We start from the raw sequence: 26003 nt of genomic DNA on the forward strand, positions 1-26003 counted from the left end.
TGTTAGACCTGAGAGATATTTTTACCTCTGCAGAAATTTTCAGAATCCCAATGAAATTAAGAAAGTTTATGAAAGCTTTCCATTAAAAAAAATTTGTTTTGAGTTAAGAGGACCTGGCTTGAGTTGGGAGGAATTGGGTTCAAATGTGGCTTCTGTAAAGGGTAAAATGTTTACACTTCAGATACTTCCTAGCTGTGTGACCCTGGGCAAGTTCCTTAATCCCAATTGTCTAGCTCTTGCCACTCTTCTATCTTAGAATCCATACTAAGACAGAAGATGAAGGTTTAAAAAATCTATTAAGCCCTTCAAGTCCCTATAAATTTATGAAAATAGCATATGCAATTTAGTAATTGATTGGTGCTATTTTTCCTTTGTAGGAAGAACTTAATTTTTAATGGTGTCTCTGAAAGATTAGATTTTTATCTGAATAATTCCCTTGAACAAATAATCAAGGGATGTTTTGATATTTTATACAGTCTTCTTAATAGATTTTGATCATTAAAAGTTCATTTTAAGTTCACTTAGATCCAAATTGGTGACCGCATTGAATTTTCTTTTGGCTTTTTAAAAAATGGGTGTGGACTTCTGTTAAACACAAATTCAAAAAAATATTGTGACTGCAATTTTCACTTTTCTCATCTAGTGCCTCAGGCTCAACAATATCCTCACAAGTTTTTGCATTTAATTTCTTTAAAATGAAATTGGAGGCTAATTAACAAAAAAAAATCTAACAGTAATGAATTAGTGTCCTGATCCATCATAATGGTAATATAATCCCAGGCCTAAATGTGTAAAATTTTAACTTTAGTAATATTTCAAATTGTATAAAATATATTCAGTGAGATACTGAATGAAAATAGTATTATTTCCCACTGACACCACTCAAAGCAATTGGAAAGACTTTTTCAAGTCTTATTAAAGAGAAGAGCATTGGGGCAGTTAGGTAACACAGTGCATAGAGCTCCAGGCCTGGAGTTGGGAAGACTTGGGTTCAAGTGTGGCCTCAGATACTTCCTAACAATGTGACCCTGAGCAAGTCACTTATCCCATATTGCCTAGCTCTTGCTGCTCTTTTATCTTAGAACTGATACTAAGATAGAAGGTAAAGGTTTTTAAAAGGGAAGGGGTTGTGGGGAGACAGAGAGACAGAGAAGCATGAGAGAGAGACAGAGAGACAGAGAGACAGAGAGAGAGAGAGAGAGAGAGAGAGAGAGAGAGAGAGAGAGAGAGAGAGAGAAAGAGAGAATTGTGACTTATGATTAAATAATTCTATAGAAGTATTTTATTGAATAATTAATCTCAGGGAAAAAATCCCATCTGGCTGATATCCCCAAAGTAGTGCATTTAAAAATCGTATCATCTTGCTTGTTGAACATTGCCAATGTTTTTGTTATAGATTGAGGCAAACATTTATATTTTAAAACAAGGAAATTGAAATGTTTGATGATCAGCTATTATAAGAATGATTTCTAAAATGTTGTAATTAAAGCTTGGGTATTGTGCTATGTATGATCTCACTACAATAATACTTGTAAAGTAGGCAGCTCAGTCTAAGTTCAGGTATATCCAAGTGGAACCAGAAGACCCAGTGATGGGGGGTTCAACTATAATTCTCAATCATAGATGTCCACTCTGTCAAGCAGGAATCAAGTGAAATTGGATGGACTAGAACTGCTTACAAAGTTATCATAAGCTTTTTAGTTGAGAGATCTCAGCATGCTAGATTGGATTGGTACACCTGTAGTTTAACTTCAGTAGTTTTACCTTTTGGGACCTTTCTTCTCTTTGTATTACATGCAGATTGGATTTAGGCAAAAGCTTTTTCCCAGCTCTAACAATTGTATATGCAACTATAACTTTAAATTTTTAATGTTTCATTTCATACCTGTTCTATTAAAATCATAAAAATAGCTTTCTGGACTGATGCTTCCTCTTTCTAGCTGAATATCATTTGGTATTTTAAAATAATACTTGAGAATTTTAGGAAAGAAAAAATTTTGGGAGAAATTAAAGGAACATAGGGTAGTATTTCATCTCCTTGTTAAGGATTGCCTTCTTCAGGTTGTGTTCTATCTTTCTGTTGCCTTCAATGTCTTTTTTTTCCCTACTGGTTTCTTCTCTACTTCTTTTAAATAGGCCCAATTCTCCCTCATCCTTAAAAACCTTCACTAGTTTCTACCACTTCCTCACACTGGTGTTCTAGATCTCTCTTCCCTTCCTCAGACAAACTTCTTGAAAAAATTGTCTACACTAATTAACTACACTCCCTTTCTTCTTACTCCTTAACCATGGAAAAATATTCTTAATTAATTGATTAATTAAAAGAAAAAAACTCCAAGTGAAAGCAGAAGAATGACTTGAGACCCCTCATGCCGGGAGAGGAGCTCTTGACCCCATTCCACCCACCTGCCCACATGTCCAGTCCTTGTGTATCAGTCTACACTTGGGTCCTGGGTCTCAGACCCCAACCCCTAGGTGTCACCCATCCTGTCCCGTCTGCCTCTGTGCTCTTCCCCTTGGTTCCGTCTAGGCCTGCGTGTTCCTCCTCTTGCTCTTGCTTCTCCATCCCTGCCCCTACATGTCCCTGAATAGTGTGCTGGCCCCCTCTCTCCCACATCTGCTGGCAAATTTGCTTCAGGAAAGTTTGTTTTATATAGAGGTCTGTGGAATGGTCCACTTAAGTAAAGTAAGAACTGTCTGTATGTATAAGGCATTGATCCTGAGAATGGACCAAGAAGAAATGAAACTGTCGTCCATCCTCCCAGGCTAAAACCAGGCCTACGTGTCAACAGGCAAGTCGATACGTGGTGGCTGAAGGAGAGGGATAATGCTAACGAGTAGGGGGTCAGAAAATCTTGGTATAGGAGGTGAGCCCTAAATTTCCTGTGGAGTTCTCAGGGGTACAGCAGAGAGGGGAACACAAAAGCCACAGACCTAACACTAGCACTGAGGCACGGGATTGAGTGGAACACGGACCATCTACGTTCCGGGGGACCATGATGCCCAGAGAGATGAGTAATAAGAAGGAATGCTGAAAGGTTAGGCTTGAAGCAGGTGATGAAGAGAAGTCTGTGAAGAAGGTTCCATTTTAGTCTAAGCCCTCATTACTTGACCTCAATGACTTCTACGGCCTCCTCACTGACCTCCCTCCATCAAGTTTCTCCAATCCAACTTGGCCGTGGCTCCCGAAGGAAGGGCCCCTAAGCACAGATCCTGCCATGTGTCTCCCCTCCTCATTAAATTCCATTGACTTCCTACTGCCCTAGTTAGCTTTTATTCCTACTGTCCACTGCCTTTGCCCCTACTGACGCGCTGCTGGATGAGGTCAGAAAAAATCATGGAACTGTGCTGACTGGGTCCCCTACAAATTTATATTCCATAAGCTCAGCTGAACTGTCCGTGTGACAAGGCACTCCTTTAATGCCTCCCATCCAGTTCCCAATTCCACTCACTGAAACAACTCTTGCAGAATTTTTCATCCCTCCTTAAGCCTCCCATGGAAGTTATCCCTTCCCTTCCCCCTTACCCCCATTCAGCTCTTCCTTCCTCCCTCCTCATTTCACATCATTCAGATGCCTTCTGCTACTACTTCCTTCATGCCCATCTCACATAAAGATGTGGTTCATCTCCTTGCCAAGGCTATCACTTCTGCATTCTTAAGAATCCCATTCTATCCTGTCTTCTCTAGCAGACTGCTCCCTCTGTTAATCCAAATCTTCTTCTTTTCTTTTTTTTTTTTAACCTTTACCTTCCATCTTAGAGTTAATACTGCCTTTTCATTCAAAGACAGGAGAACAGCATGAACTAAACCCTTACCTTCCTTCTTAGAATCCATCCTCAGTATTGGTTACAAGGCAGAAGAGTGGTGAGGACTACTAGGCAATGGGGGTTACGTGACCTAGGGTCCCCAACCTAGGAATTATCTGAGGCTAGATTAGAACCCAGGACCTCCTTTTTCCAGACCTATCCACTGATGCACCTAGCTGCCTCCTTTCATTTATTTTCAGTCTCTCCCAGCTATTTGCAAATATGCCCATGTCCTTTTGTAAAAAGGTAGAGAAGATGTCCTGTAAGAAAGATGGAACGAGCAACCTGGGTTTAGCTTAACCAAGCCTACAGGGTATCCCCCTCAGGGACAGAGAATAAAAGATGGTTGCTTCTCTCGATAGAAAGGTAGGGGAAACTCCTGGATTGTTGTTGATGATGAATGGCCAGGTGGTTTGGGTAACTTGACATGTTAAGGTATTCCCCCCTTTAGACAGAGAGCGAATGGCTATCCTTTTTCTATCAAGAATAGAATGGTGGGCAAGATGATGCAGCAGTCTGGGTCAGAATAGAGAACACCTCAGGAGAAAAGAATAAACTATTGGCTAGGAAGTTTTGCTTTGACCTAGCCCTCCCCTGAACAGAAAGCTGCCAGAGGGAGAGCAGTATCGGGGGACTCAGGAGTTTGACTTAACCTAAGACTGAGAAAGCTCTCCTTCCAGGGAAAAACCTCCACCCACCAGTCTCCCTTTAATCTTCTGATAATCAATCTGACTGCTTTCCTATATATTTTGGTGAAATTTATTAACAGGGTCACAAAGGAAAAGGTTTGGGGAAGAGGATGATAGGGTTCCCTCACTGAAGGCCCTGATCAAGAGTCAAAGTCTTTCAGTCCTTGGCTAACACCGAGGATAGCTTGAGCCCTCTCTGTCTGCTGGTAATTCTGTACTGCCTACCCCAGGCTAAATATGAGTAAACGTGTAGCCTCTGGGATTAGCTGGTACAAGAGAGATTGGTCTTCAGGCTTGGCCCAGGCCCCCTCAGGGTAGCCCCTTCAAGGTAACTGACAGCTGATCAGGATCACACCAATATCCTCAGTTCAATACAGATATATTCTCTGAATAAATTGGGAATTACTTTTGAATAGGACATGCTGTTTAGAACAGGAGAGATGGTCCGGAGCTGTCTCCCACCAGAGTTCAAGCTCAAAAGACCCTGAGGATTTCAACGATCTCCCCTGGATTTCATTACTCTCAGAATTCTCCCCCACAAACATTCCAAAGCTTCTCTGCTTGCTTTTCTGCATTTTCCCATTGCTTGCATGTTCCTACAGATTCCTTCCTTCACTTTCCATCCTCCCAAAACCTCACTTGATCTGTCTAGTCCCCTGTACTATCACCCTATACATCTTCACCCCTGTGACTAAAGTCCCTGAGAAGACCATCCACAATAGTTGTTGATCCTTTCTTTACTCTTCCTGTCCCCATCTTCTGGCAGTCTGGCTTCTCATCTCCTCATTCAGCTGAAACTACCATCTCTAAAGTTACCATTCATCTCTTAATGGCCCAACCTAACGAGCTCCTTTCAGACCCAATCCTGCTCACTGTGAGCTCTCCCCAATGACCCCCCTCTTCTCCTTTGTACCCTTTCTTCTCCAAGTGTTTGTGGAAAAGCCAGCTCTTTCCTGGTCCTCATCCCACTTGTCCAATGACTCCTCAGGCTCCTTTCTAGGTCTTTATCCAAAGGGGCACCTGCTAACTGTGGCTGCCCTCCAGAGCTCTGTTCTGAAAGCTCATCAACTCCCATGGATTTAATTGTCTTCTTTATACTAATTATTTTCAGATCTATTTAATTGTCTACCTCCCTCCCAGCCACCACCTTCAGTGAAGCCTGTATGACATCTCAAACTGGGTGTCTCATAGAAGTCAGAGACACAGCATGGCCAAAACGGAGCTCATCATCTTTTCCTTTTATCATGAAGAGTGCCGCCATCTTCCCAGTCACTCCAGGCACAAAGTTCCTATCACTTTCCACTCCTCGCTCTCTTGCCCTCTAGACCCAATCAGTTATAAAACTCCCAACCTCACTTTCTTCAGAATACCTTTCCTGTAAGATCTCTTCTCTCTTCTGATTCTGCCACTACACTCACCAGCCCGTAGCACCTCCGGCATTGCAATACCTGCTCATTGTTTTTGCTGTCTTCTCTCTGCTACTCTAACCCATGATTTTTGTTCTAGAACTACTAGATATGCTCATTTAAAATTCACTTTTTATTTTTCACTTGCAAAAATGAACACTATGGAAATATGTTTTGCATGATAATACATATATAACCCAGATTGTATTGCTTGCCAGCTTCAGGACAGAGGAGGGAAGGAGGAAAGGAGACAATTTGCATCATATAACTTCAGAAAACATGTGGAAATTTGTTACATGTAATTTGTTAAAAATTTTTAATTAAATAAAACATAAAATCTCCCTTCTTAAAAATTAAACCCAATCTGTGATTTTTTAAAAAGCCCTTTTCTGTCCTGAGTACATCATCTACATTTTAGTCATTTCTAGTTCTGTATAAATGTTGCAAAATAACATGAGCCATACAGAGAGAAACAGGCCTGTTCTAAAAGAAGTTCATTCTGTGTTCATCCAAACTCTTTCTCTTGATAAGGAAGGCACCCACAAGCCAAGTCAAATAAAAGCTAAAGTGTTTCTATGAAGCAGAGATGGCAGTTGGACAAAGGAATCTGACTTGGTCCCTCCCACTTCATTTATTGTGCTGGCAAAGTTCCCCAAGTGATCTCAAAACAACCGATATTGGTTAGGGACTGGGGGTAAAAACTGCTCACATTTCCAGGAAAAACCTTGCAATGTGTTATCATTAAATAAGGAATAAGCCTTCCAAAAGTCCAGTTAATAATAAGAAAAATTACAAATGAAAGATCATCTTTTAAAAAAATGTGCAGACCTGTTTTTTTTAATTTAATAATTTTTATTTTTTAGAAAAGTTATCATGGTTACATGATTCATGTTCTTACTTTCCCCTTCGCCCCCCGACCTTCCCCCACGCCCCATAGCCGATGCACATTTCCGCTGGTTTTAACATGTGTCAGCAATCAAGACTTATTTCCAAATTGTTGATAGTTGCATTGGTGTGGTAGTTTCAGGTCTACATCTCCAATCATGTCCGCCTCAACCCATGTGTTCAAGCTGTTGCTTTTCTTCTGTGTTTCCACTCCTGNTTAAGAAAGGAAATGGATTTCATTTTGGGGAGAAAAATCTTGTATTATGTCTCTCCTTGGCTAACACAGTGTTACTAATGGTGAACTATATATTTTTGATTTTTTAAAAATATCATCATTGTAGTTCCTTGCATGTACAATAGAGTATTTGTGGAGTTTTCTTTTTTTCCCTCATTTTTTTACATTCGAAACATGTTACAAGAATTTTTTAAATAATTTTTTATTTGTTAGAAAAGTTATCATGGTTACATGATTCATGTTCTTACTTTCCCCTTCACCCCCCGACCTCCTTCCCCCCCCCCCATAGCCGATGCACATTTCCCCTGGTTTTAACATGTGTCCTTGTTCAAGACTTATTTCCAAATTGTTGATAGTTGCATTGGTGTGGTAGTTTCGAGTCTACATCCCCAATCATGTCCGCCTCAACCCATATGTTCAAGCAGTTGCTTTTCTTCTTTGTTTCCTCTCCTGTGGTTCTTCCTCTGAATGTGGGTAGCATTCTTTTCCATAAACCCCTCAGAATTGTCCTGGGTAATTGCATTGCTGCTAGTACAGAAGTCCATTACATTCTATTTTACCACAGTGTATTGGTCTCTGTGTACAATGTTCTTCTGGCTCTGCTCCTTTCACTCTGCATCAGTACCTGGAGGTCTTTCCAGTTCACATGGAATCCTCCAGTTTATTATTCCTTTTAGCACAATAATATTCCATCACCAGCATATACCACAGTTTGTTCAGCCATTCCCCAATAGAAGGGCATACCCTCGTTTTTCAATTTTTTGCCACCACAAAAATCGCAGCTATAAATATTTTCGTATAAGTCTGTTTATCTATGATCTCTTTGGGGTACAGAACCAACAATGGCATGGCTGGATCAAAGGGCAGGCATTCGTTTATAGCCCTTTGAGCATAGCTCCAAATTACCAGCCAGAATGGTTGGATCAGTTCACAACTCCACCAGCAATGCATTAATGTCCCAATTTGGCCACATCCCCTCCAGCATTCGTTACTCTCCCCTACTATCAATTTAGCCAATCTGCTAGGTGTGAGGTGATACCTCATAGTTGTTTTGATTTGCATTTCTCTAATTATTAGAGATTTAGAGCACTTTCTCATGTGCTTATTGATAGTTTTGACTTCTTTATCTGAAAATTGCCTATTCATGTCCCTTGCCCATTTATCGATTGGGGAATGGCTTGATTTTTTTTTACAGTTGATTTAACTCCTTGTATATTTGAGTAATTAGACCCCTGTCAGAGTTTTTGTTATAAAGATTTTTTCCCAATTTGTTGTTTCCCTTCTGATTTTGGTTGAATTGTTTTTGTTTGTACAAAAGCTTTTTCATTTAGTATAATCAATCATCCCATTCACATTCAGAGTTATAATTATCAGTTGTGTATTCCCCAACTTTTTGGTATCCTCTCTTAGTTCTACCCCTTCTTCTTAGGCTATTTCCTTTTAAACCAGTGATTTGTTTTAAGCCAGTAACCTTCTTCCCCTCCCTTGATTTACCACCCTTTCTACCTCCTCCCTTGTTATTCCCCTCTTTTTATTTTTAAGGCCTAATGAATTCCCTCTCCCTTCTCCTTCCCTCCCTTTTTTGACCTCCCCACTCCTCTGCTCCCCTTGGTTTATCCCTTTTGACTTTCTCAGAAGGGTTAGATAGAGTTTTATATCCCAATGGATAATATAGCTACTCTTCCCTCTCAGGGTTAATTCCACTGAGAGTAAGGTTTAAATATTACCTCTTCATGCTCTCTTCCTCTCCTTCTTATAATAGTATTCATCCCCTCCCCTTCCCATACCCTCTATGTATGTTATATAGAATATCCAATTTTTCTTATTCATTCAAGTTTCTCTTGGTGTCCTCTACTATTCACCCTCCTCTTTTCCACCCACCCCCTTATCATCTTAGACCATTTAGTACTCCAACCTCTCCCTGTGAATAATTCTTCTAATTACTATAATAGTGAATAGAGTTCACTACAGAGAATTACACATAACATTTCTCCATATAGGAATACAAATAATTAGATCTTATTGAAGCTCTTAAAGAGGCAACTTTAAAAATAAGAGTTTTCTTTCTTTCCCCTCTGTTTCTTATTTACCTTTTCATGTTTCTCTTGGTTTTTGTGGTTGGATATCGAACTTTCCATTTAGTCCTGGTCTTTTCTGCGCAAATACTTGGAAATCTTCTATCTTGTTGAATGCCCATACTTTCCCCTGGAAATACATAGTCAGTTTTGATGGGTACGTGATCCTTGGTTGTAGACCCAGTTCTCTTGCCTTTCTGAATATCATATTCCAAGCCTTGCAGTCTTATAGTGTGGAGGCTGCCAGATCCTGTGTGATCCCAATTGGTGCTCCTTGATATCTGAATTGTCTCTTTCTGGCTTCTTGTAAAATTTTTTCTTTTACTTTGAAGCTCTTGAATTTGGCTATTATATTCCTGGGGGTTGTCTTTTCAGGGTTTAGTGTAGAGGCCAATCTATGGATCCTTTCAATGTCTATATTATCCTCTTGTTGTAGAACTTCAGGGCAATTTTGCTGAATAATTTCCTTTAGTATGCAGTCCAAATTTCTATTAATTTCTGCTTTTTCAGGAAGACCAATGATTCTCAAATTATCTCTTCTAGACCTGTTTTCTTGATCTGTCAATTTCTGAATGAGATATTTCATGTTTCCTTCTATTTTATCAGTCTTTTGACTTTGCTTTATTTGTTCTTGTTGTCTTGAGAGATCATTAGCTTCTCCTTGCCCAATTCTTGTTTTTAGAGACTGGTTTTCTGCTATATTCTTTTGATTTTCCTTTTCAATTTGGTCTATCCTGTTTTCCAGCTGTTTGATTTTGGTCTCCAATTTGCTTATTAATTCTTTTGATTTGAGGACATCTTTTTCTAATTGCCCAATTCTAGCCTTTAGAGACTGGTTTTCAGCTATAATCTTTTGATTTTCCTTTTGAATCTGGTCTGTTTGGTTCTTTAAGGCTTCCAGCTGGTCATTTCTGGTCTTCAATTTGCTTATCAATTCATTTGATTTCTGAGCCTCACTTTCTAATTGCAAAATTCTGCCTTTTATACTGTTATTTTCTCGCCAGTTCTCTACCATCTTTCTCATAATCTCAGATTTGAACTCTTCAATAGCTTGTGACCAGTTTTCATTTTGGGGGGGAAGGTTTGGATATGATTACTTGTTTGTTGTCCTCTGCTGTTTGCTCTGTTGTCTGGATTTTTTCTTTGTAAAAGTTGTCAAGTGTTAAAGATTTCTTCTTGATCTTTCTCTTTTGGGGTTCTTGTGTCTGGCTTGCCATTGTTAGCTCAGAGCCCTCTCAGCTTTATCATCACGCCCAGGGTCTGTCTGCACTCTTTGGACTCCTGAGGTCTCAGGTCTACTTGTTCTCAGGGTCAAGCCTCCTGGTGGTCCCCTTGCTTGTTCCTCTGCCCGAGGCTCCTTTAACAGTCTCAGGGCGCTGCTTCCACAGTCTTGCATACCTCTGCACTGGGTCCCTACTCAAGGTCCGCACCTACGCTCAGGATCCTAGTCTGCAGCTGCAACCAAGCCTGAGCTCAGGGGTCTATGTTCAAAGCCCGTGCATTCTTTAGCCTCTTGGGGTCTTAAGTCTTGCTGCTCTCAGGAGCAGGCCCTGGTGGTCCCACGTAGCTGTCAAGGACTTAATGGGTGCCCCAAACTTGCTCTAACTCTTGTGCCCTGACTTTGGCACTGTGGGGGTGGAAGGGGGGTGCAGAGGGGGTTTCTCAGCTCGCATTTTAGTAGAGCTGTTTAACCCCTTATAGCATGGAAATGCCCCGATTCCACGTACCTTTAATGCTGCGCCCTGTTGTGGGTTCCCTTTGTTCATCTGGATTTGTTTTTATGTCCTCTTGAGGAGTCCTATATGTTTCGTTTAGGAGAGGTCAAGCAGCTGCTTTTTACTCTGCCGCCATCTTACCCCGGAAGCTTCAGCCCTGTTTTATAAGCCAGTGTGATATAAGAACTCTAGAGGTCTGGGCCTGATCCAGTTACACTGGCCTCCTTGTTGTTACATACACAGGATACTCTTATCTCATCTCTCCATGCCTTGCACTGGCCATTTCCCCAAGCTTGTAATGCTTTTACTCCTCACCTCCAACTCTCAGAATCCGTGATTTCCTCTGAGACTCGCCTTCAGCACTTTTCTGCACCTCCCTCCCAGATTCTAGTAACTTCCCCTCTAAAGCTGCTCCTTCATCTGTTTTATAAGTATTTTGTTTATAAATAGACATGACTATGGATGCGTTATATCCTTGAGTAAAATGTAAGCTCTTTAGGACAGGACTATCTCACTTTTTCTTAGTATCCCCCAAATTTAGTACCTGGCACATATTAGGCACTTAATTGATTGACTTCTTCTACTGTGATGATGAAAGACTACGACTTTTATCTTATTAAATGTGTTCAATTCTCTCCACCTAAAGATTTTATATTCATTTTTTTAAATTAGAGTAATTATTTGGGATTGTTTAGAGGGCGATTTAATTCTTTTTGGTAATAGTATCCCTTTATTATAATTATAACATGATGATTATAGCTATAATCACACCTCATTGCTTTAGCTAAACTGTAATACACATATATGTATATATACAAAATACATGAAAGCAAATAGTTTTTGCATAATTTTAATGAAGGGAATGGCCTGAAAAAAAACTGAAGGAAATGGTACATTATGTGGATTAGAGCATGAGAGATTTTCCACATTGCCACCAGTGGGATAATGCTTAAAGTATCAGGGCAGGGAAGGAGGGAGAAAGAAGAAATGCAAACCAGAAAGGAACATAATTCATGCAGTGGGTATCCTTCACTGCCCTCCACTCTTCCCACCCAACGTTATGATTTAAACAGATGAGGACAAGAGTAGTGGGTGGATGAGGCCCAGAGTCCAAATCTCTAGAGGTAAAAAAACTACCCAGCCAGCTAGACTTCTGGCCTTTGCTTAAAGATGATTTATAAAAGTGAAGGGCTGCTAATCTTTGCACAATACCTGAGGGGAATGACTTTCTAACGCCTTCAAGCAATCTGACAAAAAGATACACTTCATGCCTTTTGTGCTATTTCTTCCAGTATGCTGTCAGCAAAATGGGTAATTTAAGAATATAGTCATTCCAAAGCAAAGAAAATGATCTTTGAATTAGAGCATGGCCGTGGGAGATATTTCTTTCCTCTGTCAGAAAACACTCAAGAAAGGTGCCTTAAAGGATATTATGTATTTATTTCTAATAATGTTTCTGAGTGATATGTTTGTATGGATCCATAGGCATGCCTATGTGTATTTATTAAGTCTTCACTGTGTTCCCAGGGAAACAAAGGAAGGTAAAAACAGTCCTTATTCTTGAGGAATTCCTATTTTGATTTGGGAGTTATGACTTCCTAATGTGGGAGAAGTGTCCCTTGAGGGACAACCATGTCTGAGCAGAGTAATCAGAGAAGTAGGAAAAGAAACAGGAGAGCATAGTATCATGAAAATCTAGAGAGGAAGAAAATCTTGAAGGAGAGAGAGGCATCTGCATTACTTTTATTTATTTATTCACACACATTTAGAGAAAGGGAGAGATTTTTAATACTTAAAAGGGAAAAAAAGCAGAGTATTTACAACCTACTTTTTTTGCCAGGAAGCTCCTAAAATTAATAATTTTAAATTATTTTGTCCTGCTCTAAAGGAATAAACAAGACATTAGTTTTGTGATTCAAGTTGAAATTCTCAAAGCAAACCTGTTCTCCATTCACTGAGCCCTTGACTTTTTCTGTCTTCTTCCTTTTCCTCCTTTCCTCCCTTTCATTATTGAAGAAGGTGCTTTGCTTTTTTACCTTATATATATAACATAATCTCTTAGTTTATTTATACTATTTCATAAAGAACAAGGGTAGCTTCTGATCAGACTGGAATTCCATTATCTCAAAAGTCAAGGGAGTTATTCCTATTGAAGAATTTCACTCTGGAGGGTAGAGGTCACTCCCAGAGTTTTTGCTTTTACTGTTTTTGGCATAAAGGTCCTGCCTTTATTATTTTGAGCAATCAGCTGTATCCCTGTTTAAACCATATTTTAATTGAATAATTTTAATTATACTTGGGATATGCCCAAAGGAATTTGCTTAGTGAATAAATGAATGGAATGTATTCCACTGGGATAGGTTTTAGTGCAAATAAATTTTTCTGTAATTTATATTCTTTTTAGTTAGTAGAGGAAAAATTATATAGGGTAACAGATACCTTGAGTAACAGGTATTTTATTAAATGTCCGTGGCAGCCAAATTATTTTGGAAGAGGCTCTGAATTAGAGATTTAAATCCTGACCCCTGTTATAACTATCCCCAGTATTTTGGGGATTTTTTATTATTTTTTGGAAGAGGCTTTTTTTAATTATTATTTTGGAAGAGGCCCTGAATTAGAGATTTAAATCCTTACCCCTGTTGTAACTATCCCCAGTATCATAACTCTCACCATGTCATTGACTATGACTGTGACTACCTTTCTTAAGGATTATTCCTTCATCAGAATGAGCTTTTGCAATGATGTCTTTCCCTCCCTTTTTGCAGAGAAGCATGATTATGGTCTACATAATGGCCTGACTGTAGAAGATGATGTGGGCCTCCTTGCAGCAGCTCTGAGGATTCAGGTTGGTTTGCCTCTCACTCAGTTCATTGGCTTTGATATTCGAGGAGGAGCAGAATGCCTATTCTTTGTCTGTACCAGTTGTCCACACAGTGTTCTCACTAATTGGCAGGGACATTCTTTACAAGGGAAGACACCAGAGCCTGGGATTGGATGGACAACTGCTGTGGAAACAAATTGTGACTCTTTTCTGTTTTCTTTACAAGAGTCTTAAGCAGGTCAAGCTTTTAAACTACAAAATATTACAGTATTATTATTGAACACTAAATCTTTATACAAACAGTGTTGGGGGGATGCTTTTAGTAGCATTCCTTAAGTGTCACCTTGCATAAACTGTGTACAGTACACACAATCTTTCTGGAGGTATTTTAAAAGAGTCAGACTGGACAGAAAACCAGACCCCGAGATGTGAGATTCTGGGTTCAAATCTGACCACAGATACTTCCTAGCTGTGTGATCTGGGCAAGTCACTGAACTCCATTTGTTTAGCCCTTGCCACTTTTCTGCCTTGGAATCAAGACTTAGTATTGATTCTAAGATGGAAGGTAAGGATTTAGAGGGAGAAAAAAAGGTCATGGGAATGGGGTTGTATGTCAGAACCACACAGATAAATATATTAGCTGTTAAGTATGTTGCCCACTTATCTACAACATTGTATTTTGTTGCTTGAACAAAAAAAAGCATGGTGGGTTGTTAGTCCTCACTAGAGTGTTAGAATATCAGTAATATTATTTTAAATGTAACTATTGGACTTGAAGAAATTAAGAGAGGCTAATTTATCTTCCTTCTACCCCCTATCAAGGTTTCATTCATAATCCAGCCTTCTTGTACCCATTCAACCTTTCAGGCATCACTGGCCAAATATTCCATTATTCCTAAAGATATAGATGTGGAAGTACTTCCTCCAAGGGGCCAGATCATCCCTATCCTTATTTCCCCTAATCCCAAGCCTTGTCACCACAGCCTTCAACTGTGCCCACCCAGCTTGCTGAAGATGCCCCTCTCATCTCTGGTATTTGGTGGCTGCTAATGGAGGACCCAGAGGCTGTTCACCAGATACCTCTTGATCTTGGAACATGACCAGCTCACCTTCCTTCAGACATATACATACCTCGTAATGTTTTTGCCACTTCAAAGGAGGGGCATATACTAAGAACAGGAATTGTTAAAGCATTTAACCCAAAATGATTTGTGCTGGTTTATTATATTTACTTTGCCTGGTGAGAGTTCAATTTTACTTAAATGGTTATGGGAGATCCTGGTGATGGTCAGGACAGAGGTTGAGGAAGTCAAAGGAAGGAGATTCATAAACTGAAAGAACTCCTTTTTTGTATCCTATTTTTCTACCTTTGAAGTTCAAGCAACAAACTAAGAAAGCAAAAATAATAATAAAAGAGCAGTTCCCTATTTTTGTGTAAAATTTAACTCCTTGGCTCCTTCTCTGAGGCATCTCTCATGACTATCTAGGTAGTTTTAAATCTTCCTGCCATGTTAGGACGGCAGGAAAAGCTTCCAAAAGATGAAATAAAGACACTCTCAATGCTACCCCTCCACCAAGTTTAAGGGTGTAGGAAGGGCGAAAATCACTGCCATAATGCATAGTGCTGCCAAACAAAACATTAAACAGTTGCATTGATGGGGGCTTGCTGCCTTTTGCTGTCCCCTGTTTCAGTTTTTCCTTAATGTACAAATTCTACAGTTTAGGATTTTTTTTACACCTCCTATCCTATTCATTCCCCCAAACCAAAATAAAAATCCCCCAGTCTCAATGTGTTGTAAAAAGATTATTGTTTTAACATTATTTGTATTATTGTATTTATTGTACATCACATTCATGCTTCCCTGCAAAAAGGCTGGGGAAAAACATCATTACAAAAGTTTTCTTCTGATGAATGAATACCTTAATACAATAATATACTGCCTTGTAGTGTTTGGTTTTTTTTAAAGCCCTTACCTTCCACTTTAGAGTCAATATTGTGTATTGGTTCCAAGGCAAAAGAGTGGTAAGGGGTAGGCAATGTAGATTTAAAAGACTTGCCCACTCAGCTAGCAAGTGTCCAAGGTCACATTTGAACCCAGGACCTCCATCTCTAGGCTTGGCTCTCATTCCATTGAGCCACCTAGCTGCTCCCCCTTCCCTTATAGTGTTTTGATTCCTTTTACCTATCTCAGAAGGCTACTAAGAAGAAGGCACTCTATTAATGTGATATTTTAGCCTCTGTAAGGGTATGTTTTTTCATTCTTTGTATTTTAGTATGGCTTCTAATTTTGAAAATAGAGACCTATTTTCCATTTCTTTCTTCAAGAATGTAGTTAACAGTGGGAGAAAATGGCTTTGGGAACAGCAATACAGGAAGTGGAAGCTCCGATGTTTGAAGCTACAGCCACTCTCCCCAGTACCCAGGTAAAAGGATTTGGCTTGTAAGAGACATGATTCTTGAACTAACCATTTATTTCTTCTCTATATCTTGTCCAGTTAATTTTAATGAGTAAAGTAGTGCCCTGCCTCCTAGACTTTCCTTTTCTCCTCCTGTTCTCCCTCGCCGACTCTTCATCACTACTTGTCAACCTCCCTACATCCTCTCAGATTCAACCCTTCTAAAGAAGAAATAAATAAGTAAGGGAGTCACGGTTGTTTTTCTCAATAGTTAAAGACATCTTATAATCTAAACTCATTACATTGAGTGTAAGAGCCTTATTTTAAAATGTGTTGGGGAAAGTCATTTTACCTTTTGTAGTTAGCAGGTTTATGTAAAAATGGAATCCTTCCCTGATCATATAGCAGAGTTAAAGTGTATTCACTATCTCTAGTCAACCAATATGTACCCCCTAAATCTCTGTATTGGGCAGCAAGGTGGCACAGTAGATAGAATGGCCAGGTCATAAGTCAGGAGGAACTGAGTTCAAATCCAGCCTCAGACACTAACTAGCTGTGTGACCCTGGGCAAATCACCTAACTCTGCCTCAGTTCCTCATCTGTAAAATGAAATGGAGAATGACAACCCTTCCATCTCTGCCAAGAAAACTCCAAATGGGGTCCTGAAGTGTTTGAAACAACTGAACAACAAAAATCTCAATATTACCCTTTGTAAAGCATATTTTTTTCTTTTTAAGATGCATTAGTTTGATCTAAAAAATTTGCCTTCCCTTGCCCTGAAACCAAGACATATTGAAGTAATTTTCAAGTCATAAAAAATCAGAATGAAATTAACATGGATCTTTTAGATAGAAAATAATCCTTAAGGAATTTTGAAATTCTGCTTTGTTGATTTATGTTACTAGAATCAGAGAGAGTGGGGGGGGGACTTAGAGCAGTGGTTCCCAAACTTTTTTTGCCTACCTCCCCCTTTCCAGAAAAAAAATATTACTTAGCACCCCCTGGAAATTATGAAACTATTTATTGAACTCAGAATAGAATGTAATACAAAAAAAGTGTGGCCATCACCACTCCCCTGGATCACTGCAGCACCACCAGGGGGCAGTGGCGCCCACTTTGGGAATCACTGACTTAGAGCAAAGAGAAGAAATAAGAAGATAAAAGCAACCTGAGTAGGTCCAGGGAGAGACATGTGCAGCTCCACTTTTGCATGCCTGGTAAGTTTGTGGAGCTCATTCTGAACTCGTTGCTCCTTGGGTGTCCCTCTTTCTTTCTTGCCTCAGTAACTGAGTTTGCCCTTTATCCCTGTCATCAATCTTATTCCCTCCTCTTGCCTGCCCTGCAGAGGCATCTGTAGGATGTGACTGGCTTTATAGCCTTCTTTGAACTAATTCTATAGCCTGGGGAAGCCACGGCAGAGGGTTTGGTGTTGGGGCTCAGTGGCTCACTCACCCATGAGAAGAGGGACTGACTGCACCCTGAAGCACAGTGGAAAGTCACAAGAGCGGTGTATTGCACCCCTGGCAGAATGTCATCCTCTCCAAACTTAGTTACTATTGGCTCAATGATTTTCCAAGAATCCTGTTGGCACACTCCAAACATTCACTAAATAGCGAAGCTGATCGCTAGGTTGTTTTATTTCAGATTTAACCATTCATTATTTTGTCGGTGACCTATGGTTTTTACTGGTGTATGGAAAACCAGGTGAGACAGTTCTTCCTCTGCCAACACTCTCTGGTCACTGTGCAAATTATGCCGCCTTTCAAAATCTAGGGTGGCACAGCGGAAAGACCCCAAGGCTTGCTCAGAGGACATGTCACTCCCTGAGTGATCCAAGGAACATCACGTCACCTTTCTCAGCTTCAATTTCCTCATTTGTAAAAGGGGGAGATGGGACTGGGGACCATGAAGCATCTTTCTAGCTCTAAATCGATTATCTTTATAATCTTCAAGTTTCCTGAAAGATTTGTGATTTGTCTGGACTTACATAGCAAGTACATGTCAGAGGCCAGGCTTGAAACACAGTCTTTGGTGACTTTGAGATTTTTCCTTCCATCCACCCTACCCTGCTGCTGCCTCTCTGTTTCTGAGTTATGTAGTTAATCAATTATTTCAAAGCGTATTTTTGGATTTAGAATGAAGGATTGTTAAAACAAATGGATTAAGCAGATACTCTACCCAAAGGTCTGTGTTGAGCACTGGGGAGCCAAATGGAAAAGGAAGATAATTCTTGCACTCAACAATTTCACATTTTACTGAGAGGAGACAATACACAAAGGAAAAAGAAAGCAAATGGTCCACAACTCAAATGAAATTGCAATTTTGTATTCTTAAACAGACATAACTCACATACTCAGGCCATCATAAAAACATAAAGTAGGGGTAGCTCTATATCCAGGTGATAAGAGCCAAGCCTGGAGTTCAGAGGACCTACATTCCAATCTGGCCTTGGCCACTTCCTAGCTGTGGGACCCCCAATTGCCTGGCCTTTGCCACTCTTCTGTTTTAGAATTGATAGTGAGTTAGAAAGTAAGGATTTCAATAATGAATTAATTTTAAAAATTTAAAGACATTATGTAACCTTTGATTACATGACTAAAGAACATAATTAAAACCCACTTAAAAGTACCCAATGAAACCATGGATTTCAGGGCATAGAGTGATCCTGGTAGCATATTAGGTATGTGGAGGTTTTGGGGGGGAGGCTGTAAATAGATTGTCCTCACCCTCCACTTACTGGTTCGTTCTGAAAAGTCCATTGGTGTATGGAACACCAGGTGTCTCTTTTTAAAATTCACTTAAGATATATTGAAAAATGTTTTTCTATTTTAAAAAATACAATACTTTTTAGTAAGCTTTAATCATTTTTGCTTAGGGGGAAAGCCCCAGACAGTCAGGTGACGTTAATTTGATTGGTGACCTGATTCTTAGGTCTTTGCTTTATTGTCGACCACCTAGGCTGAGAACTCTATTGTCTTCTATTTGTTTGGTTTTTTCTTCTAGTGATCTTGAGATTTCCAGAGGACAGACTCCAAAAGCGGTTGATGTCCTTGCCAAGGAGATAGGATTGCTTGCTGATGAAATTGAAATCTATGGCCAGAGCAAAGCCAAAGTACGCTTGTCCCTGCTGGACAGGTTAAAGGATCAAGCAGACGGAAAATACGTCTTGGTTGCTGGGTAAGGCTATACTTAATCCTTCTTTTTAACATTGTCTTGTCCTCAGAACAGTATCCCACTTTTGCATTTCTCAGCGCTCTCCCTGTAACTCAGATTCACTCTGTTTATCTTTTCATTTTCAGATGTGGTAATGCATGGTTTGTTTCATTTGTTTTGAGAAGGGTTAGTCAGATACAGATTACATCTCACTAGAATGTAGTGGTTTGGAGGCAGTCAACAATAATATTTGCTGTTGAATTAGGAGGAAAAAGCCCACATGTTTGTACTCTGAATAAGGAGAATTTTGTTTAAACCAACCCCCACCCATGATATTCCATTTTATATAAGGAAGCTAGTTCCATACCCAGGCCAATAGTACATGATAACTGAGTGACTAGTAGAAAGGTCAGTAGACACAGTCAGATGAACCTGATTCAAAACCTGACACTTCTTACTGACTGTGAACCTGTTAAAGAGAGAAAAATACAGTTTCCATTGTCTGCTTCAGATACAGGATATCCAAAAGTGTTGGTATAGTTTTAAACTTATTATATATGTAAAATACTTGGTCACTATATATGTGTTTGTTTGAGTTATTATTATTATTATTAATTTTTAAATTTATTTGTTCGTTACATTAAAATTCCCAGGTAACTCCCTTCTTCCCCTCCCCACATTAGAGAAGGCATCATTTGACAAAAAGATAAATGTAGAGGGGCAGCTGGGTAGCTCAGTGGATTGAGAGCCAGGCCTAGAGATGGGAGGTCCTAGGTTCAAATCCGGCCTCAGACACTTCCCAGCTGTGTGACCCTGGGCAAGTCACTTGACCCCCATTGTCCACCCTTACCATTCTTCCACCTATGAGCCAATACACAGAAGTTAAGGATTTAAAATAAATAAATAAATAAATGAGCAAACAAACAAATAAATAAATGAAAAGATATATGTAGAAATAAAACTATATCTTGTTTTCTATTTCTCAGGATTCACTATTATTATTAAACACTTGTTTATGGATCAGCTAACTGGTATTAAGTACCTGCTAGGTGCTGGGGAACACAGAGACAAAAAGGAAACAGCCCAAATCTTTAGGGACCTTATATTTAATTTTGGGAAACAACACAGAAAAAATATAAAGTATGAAGAGTAATTATTGGGGGAAGGTGGGGAATGCATGGTACATTAGAAAGAGGAACAGGCTTTGGAATCAAAGAATCTGAGTTCAAGTCCCACTTCTGACTTTGGGAAAGTTGGAGCCTCCACTGGGACTCAGTTTCCTGATTTATAAGAAGAGGAGGTTGGATCGAATGACCTTTGAGGGTTCCGTGGCCCTGTGGTCCGTAGTGCCTGAACATTTCAGGGCGGGTAATCACTAGCAGTTGGGGAGATCAGAAAGAAGCTTCATGGGGCATTTGAACTATTCTCTGAAAAAAGGTAAGAATTCTGAAAGGCAGAAGGGAGAAGTATATTCAGGTATAGGGGAGCCAGAGCAAAGATGCTGAAGCTAAAAGTAGAATGTAGTATATGGCAAATACCAAGTAGGCCTGTATAGCTATAATATAAATTGTATAAAATAGTAATGGGTAGGGGGATGGGGAGTAGTGATAATAATTCTGGAAATGAAGACTGAATAGGACCAGATTGTGGAGGACTTTGATTTTTGGTTTGTTGTTATTGTTGTTTAAAATAAAATTTTATTGATAATTTTTAATATCACATTTCATATTTTATTTATATTAGAATCATATTTCTCCCATCATCTCTTCCCCTGCCCTCACAAAGAATCATCTCATATAGCAAATAAAATTTTTCAAAATATTTTCCTCCAGTTACATGTAAAAACAGTTTTTAACATTTTAACATTTTTTGAGTTCAAAATTCTTTTCCTCTCTCTTCTTTGAGATGGTAAGAAATTTGATGTAGATTTTACAGATGCAGTCGTAAAAACATTTGTCTACTAATATTTTTTTTAAACCCTTACCTTCCATCTTGGAGTCAATACTGTGTATTGGCTCCAAGGCAGAAGAGTGGTAAGGGTAGGCAATGGGGGTCAAGTGATTTGCCCAAGGTCAAACAGCTGGGAAGTGTCTGAGGCCTGATTTGAACCTAGGACCTCCCGTGTCTAGGCCTGGCTCTCAATCCACTGAGCTACCCAGCTGCCCCCAACTAATACTTTTTAAAGAAGAAAAAATGAAAAATAAGAAGGAAAATTTGCAATATTCATCAAGGCATCAAAAGATCCAAAACTACATGCACTCCACTCCACCTATAGACTTCTCACCTCTGCATAATTTCTGGGCTTTTTTGGAACCATACTTCTTTATAATCCTGCAATACTTGATTTCAGTTGTTTGTGGTAGGTTTTTGCATTTGACATCAGTGTTTTCTTGGCTTTGCTCACTTGTGAGTGAATTTAAATACCAAACAGAATTGCTTTTCTTTTCCCTTGGAGGCAATAGGAAAATCACTGGGGCTTTTTCAGATAGGGCGAGACTTAATTATACTTCTGCTCTAAGAAAATTGTTTTTGCAACCCATGTGGAGGATGAATGAATTGGAGAGAAGGGAGGCCATTAAACAATAAATTAAGTTGTTAGGTTTAAGGGTAGTTCAAAGAGGAGGAAACAAGAAATGTAAGGGGGAGTAAAGAGCCAAGAAGGAGAGGCAGCTAGGTAAAACTCAGTGGATTGAATGCCAGGCCTAGAGACAGGAGGTCCTGGGTTCAAATCTGGCCTAAGCCACTTCCTAGCTGTGTGACCCTGGGCAAGTCACTTAACTCCCATTGCCTAGCCCTTACCACTCTTCTGCCTTGGAACCAATACACAGTACTGATTCTAAGATAGAAGGAAGGTTAAGGTATTTTTTTAAAAAAAAAAAAAAAAGAAAGAGTCAAGAAGGACTCCCAAGTTATGCATTTGGGTGACTGGTGGTACCCTCTTCATAAGTTGGGGAGTTTGGAAGAGTCCTGGATTTAGAATGACAGATAATGAGTTCTCTTTAGGACACAGTGAGTAAACATGACCATAGGACGTCCATTTGGAAATGACCAGCAGGCAGCTGGACTAAAGCTTGGGAGACTCGATCTGGCTGCAGAGAGGTACGATTGGTGATGATGAAAAGCACTCGATAATGAAGGCATTCACAAATTCTTACCCATTTAGCTGCAGTGTACTCAGCATGCCTACCTGTTCAGTTCGCCTTAAGGAAAAACTAACTGGCTTGGGAAGTTGTTTTAAATAGTTGGGATGTTGCTTTCTTTCCTTTCTTCTTCTCTTTGCTCTCTTTCCTTTCTTTCTGCAGTGATGGCAAATAAAATGCTTCTGAATCTCAGGGCCTGGGTTTGTAAAATGATCATTTTCTAGCGCATACCACTCAGCTCAGGGTAGAAAAAAATAATATGAAATGCTCTGGTTGTCTTTGTTAGTATTATTATTATTATCATTATCATTTACAAAGGAGCTGTATTGTGTTGGAGGAGGTTTGGCTAAGTTTGAGCTTTTACCCCTGCTGCATTTCCTGGCTTTCTTTAAGTCCCAACTGAAATCCCATCTTCTACCAGATACCTTTCCCAGCCCCTTTAATGCTAACGCCTTCCTTTTAATTATTTCCTATTTATCCTGTATATAACTATTGTACATACTTGTTTATTTGTCATCTTCCCCATTAGACTGTGAGCTCCTTGGGGCAGAGACTGTCTTTTGCCTCTTTTGCTATCCCCAACATTTAGTATGGTACCTGGCACATAGTAGGCATTTAGTAAATGTTATTGATTATAAGTCTCAATACATAACCTCTCCATTTGTTATGTATCTGAAAACCAATTCAAATAGCCCCCAACAACAGGTTTACTTTTTAATTACCAGCAAAATATTTTCAGAACAATTATGAAGAACATCTTTTATGCAGGATGTCACATACTTAATAAAATTAGACAGAGAACACAATTTGGAGTAGCAGACTGCTTTGAGATATGTGACCCACCACCCTGCTTCAAACCCTCTCGCTCTAACGTTATTATACGAAAAAGCAGAACGCATCCAACATTACATTAGAAAAACAACGAGCACCCATAGCAGAATCTCTAGGACATCACTTCTCTACCCTGTGGTGATATAAAATGGGTATTTTCATTTGATTTCTATTGGGTATCAAGTGGATAAATTATCATTTAGTGAATATTATTTGGAACCTAGCCCTTACAAGTTCATAAATTCCACATTTTCCTCTTTTAAAAAGTCTCCCCTAAACCTTTACTCCTCAAGTCCAGCATTATTGTATGAATCCATATCTGCCTTGGAATCCAAAAATAATAAGGATATGTGCCAGGGCAGCTAGGTGACTCAGTGGATAGAGAGCCAAGCCTGGAGATAGAAAGTTCTGGACAGGGCATACTAAAAGTCTCGGTGAATTTTAAAGCTTTATTAATTTATTATTAATAAGAATTATTATATGTTTGTGTAAAACATATATATTTATATTATTTATTGTTATCATTATTTTGTAAGCTTTATTAGCTTAAAATACATCCAAACTTTTGGGAGAACCAAAAAGATTTTTTTGGGAAGGGTTTTCACCTTAGACAAGGCCTTAGACACTTCCTAGCTGTGCTGACCCTGGGCTAGTCACTTAGCCCCAATTGCCTACTGCTCTTCTGCCTTGGAATTGGTACTTAGTACTGACTCTAAGAAAGAAGGTAAGGATTTTTTTTAAAGTATGTGTTGTCTACCATAATTCAGGCCCTGTGGGAAACTCAGAAGATATAGTCCTTGCCTTCAGAGAGTTTACCATATTCCTGGAAAGGTAGGAAGGCAGAAGCCATCCAGGACTACCCACACCTGACCAGAAGTGCTCCCTGCAACACCCCCTGAACCGTCGGACAATCTCGAGGAAGGAAGAAGTCCGTGGTCTGTTTCCCAGGGTGGCCCATTACACAGAATGTTGAGAGCAGGAAGGGATCCCATTGAGTCCAAGAAGCACATGACAAGACTTTGCTCTCTAATGCAGGCTGTGCTTGATGACTCCACAGAGAAGGGGCCCAGCACCTCTTCAGGGCCTCCAATTTGAGGGAGTATTTCCTTCCGTAAAGCCCAATCTTGTGTCTGGGCCACTGCATTCACTGTTTCCAGTTCTGCCCTCTAGGACCAAGCAGAATAATTTTAATACCTCTCTAGTGAAAACCCTTCCCCAAAAAATCCTTTTGGTTCTCCCAAAAGTTTGGATGTATTTTAAGCTAATAAAGGTTACAAAATAATGATAACAATAAATAATATAAATATATATGTTTTACACAAACATATAATAAAGCTTATTAATAATAAATAAATTAATAAAGCTTTAAAATTCACCGAGACTTTTAGTATGCCCTGTCCTTGGAGACAGTCATCCTATTCCCCCTGAGTGTTCTCTCCTTCGCATGCTGGATTTGGAGTTAGGAAGAGCCGATATCAAATTCTGCCTCTCCCATTAGTTGTGTGACTCTGAGAAAATCAAGTAGATCCTCTTGGCCTCAGTTTCCTCATCTATAAAATGAGGATAATAATTGTGCCCTTCCCCCCATCTCACCCCACCCCTGTTGTTATAAAGAACATGAAATAGCATGTAAGGCTAAAATGAGATAGAAATGTTAGCCACTCTCCGGGCTAATAATTCCCTCGTTCCTCTGGCCAGCCTTCAGGTGTCTTTATCTTGAGGCTTATCGGGTGTCTGTATGAAACATGTGAACAGTAAGACAGCTTGCATGTATACATATGAACATATGTACATAGTTAGCTCTATGTAAAGTGTACAACCTGTAGCCTCGGATGATGCCTGCTTAAAGTCTGGCCTGTGGCCTCATTGCGACTTTGGGGGCTTAAAAAGTGCCAGGCCTGGAGTGGGGAGGCCGCACGCTCCCGTCAGGCCTCAGACACTTCCTGTGACCCCGGGAGCGTCACAGCGCCCATTGCCCAGCCCTCGCCGCTCTTCTGTCTTAGAATCAGTGCTAAGACGGAAGGTAAAAGCTTAAAGTGGGGAAGCTATGCCTGAGGCATCGGTCTTGGTCGGGCCTGCTCATCTAGAAAGGTTATGAGAAGGAGGCTGGCGATAGACTCCAAGGAGCAGGCCGGCTTTCAGAAATTCCCGTCCCTTGGCCCCAGGGTGATGTATTTTTTACAGGCCCATCACATAGTAGGCTCCTCTGGGGACTCTCCCCCACGCTTTCCCCCCTAACATCCAATAGGATTATAATCCCCGTGCCTGGAAGAGACTCTCTCCCTCCTTTCCCCCACATCTCCTGCTATTGAAGGCCTTCCCTTCCTTGGAGGCCTGGCTAAGGGGGTGTTGGAGGCCTTCCCTCCTCCCTCCCCGACTGAAGTCATTTTTCATTCAACATTTCATAGCCGTTTGCCCAGACCCCTCCCTTGTATTTACTTCAAGCTTTCTTGTACTTAACACACGCTTCTTTGTGTCAGAGTTACACGTTTGCTTGCCTTTGCTCTATTGTATTATTGCTTTATTTGATAGCAGAATCCCTGCTTTTTCCATCCCCAACTCCTAGATGCTGCTCAGTAAATGTTTCTTGAGTGAATTGAAGTCTCTGAATGTGAAAGCAATTTGTCATCCGACTGGGGCCTCTGCCGTATATGCCGTCAGGAATTCCAGGCCAGCCCAAGGGGTTCTCACCCTTAGGTGATAGCGGCATCCCATCATCAGATGTGAGGCCCTGCTGAGAAGGACTGTGAACCCCAGGAGAGAGAGAGAGAGAGAGAGAGGGAGAAAGGACAGAGACACAGAGAACAGAGATAGAAACAGGGACAGAGAGAGAGAGAGAGAGAGAGAGA

At 40.0% G+C, this 26003-nt stretch overlaps 1 protein-coding gene across 1 annotated transcript in view; it reads left to right on the plus strand.

Annotated features, from left to right (window-relative positions):
- The window catches only part of MTHFD1L (methylenetetrahydrofolate dehydrogenase (NADP+ dependent) 1 like), a 200983-nt gene that overhangs the window by 44389 nt on the left and 130591 nt on the right, over window positions 1-26003 (plus strand). Inside the window, exons 7-9 of the mRNA XM_044671679.1 lie at window positions 13578-13657; window positions 15960-16057; window positions 19034-19207. Of these exons, the coding sequence (XP_044527614.1) occupies window positions 13578-13657; window positions 15960-16057; window positions 19034-19207 (352 nt within the window). The remainder of the gene's footprint in view (window positions 1-13577; window positions 13658-15959; window positions 16058-19033; window positions 19208-26003) is intronic.

The sequence above is a fragment of the Gracilinanus agilis genome, chromosome 4 (genome assembly GCF_016433145.1).
Source record: "Gracilinanus agilis isolate LMUSP501 chromosome 4, AgileGrace, whole genome shotgun sequence".
Taxonomy (NCBI): domain Eukaryota; kingdom Metazoa; phylum Chordata; class Mammalia; order Didelphimorphia; family Didelphidae; genus Gracilinanus; species Gracilinanus agilis.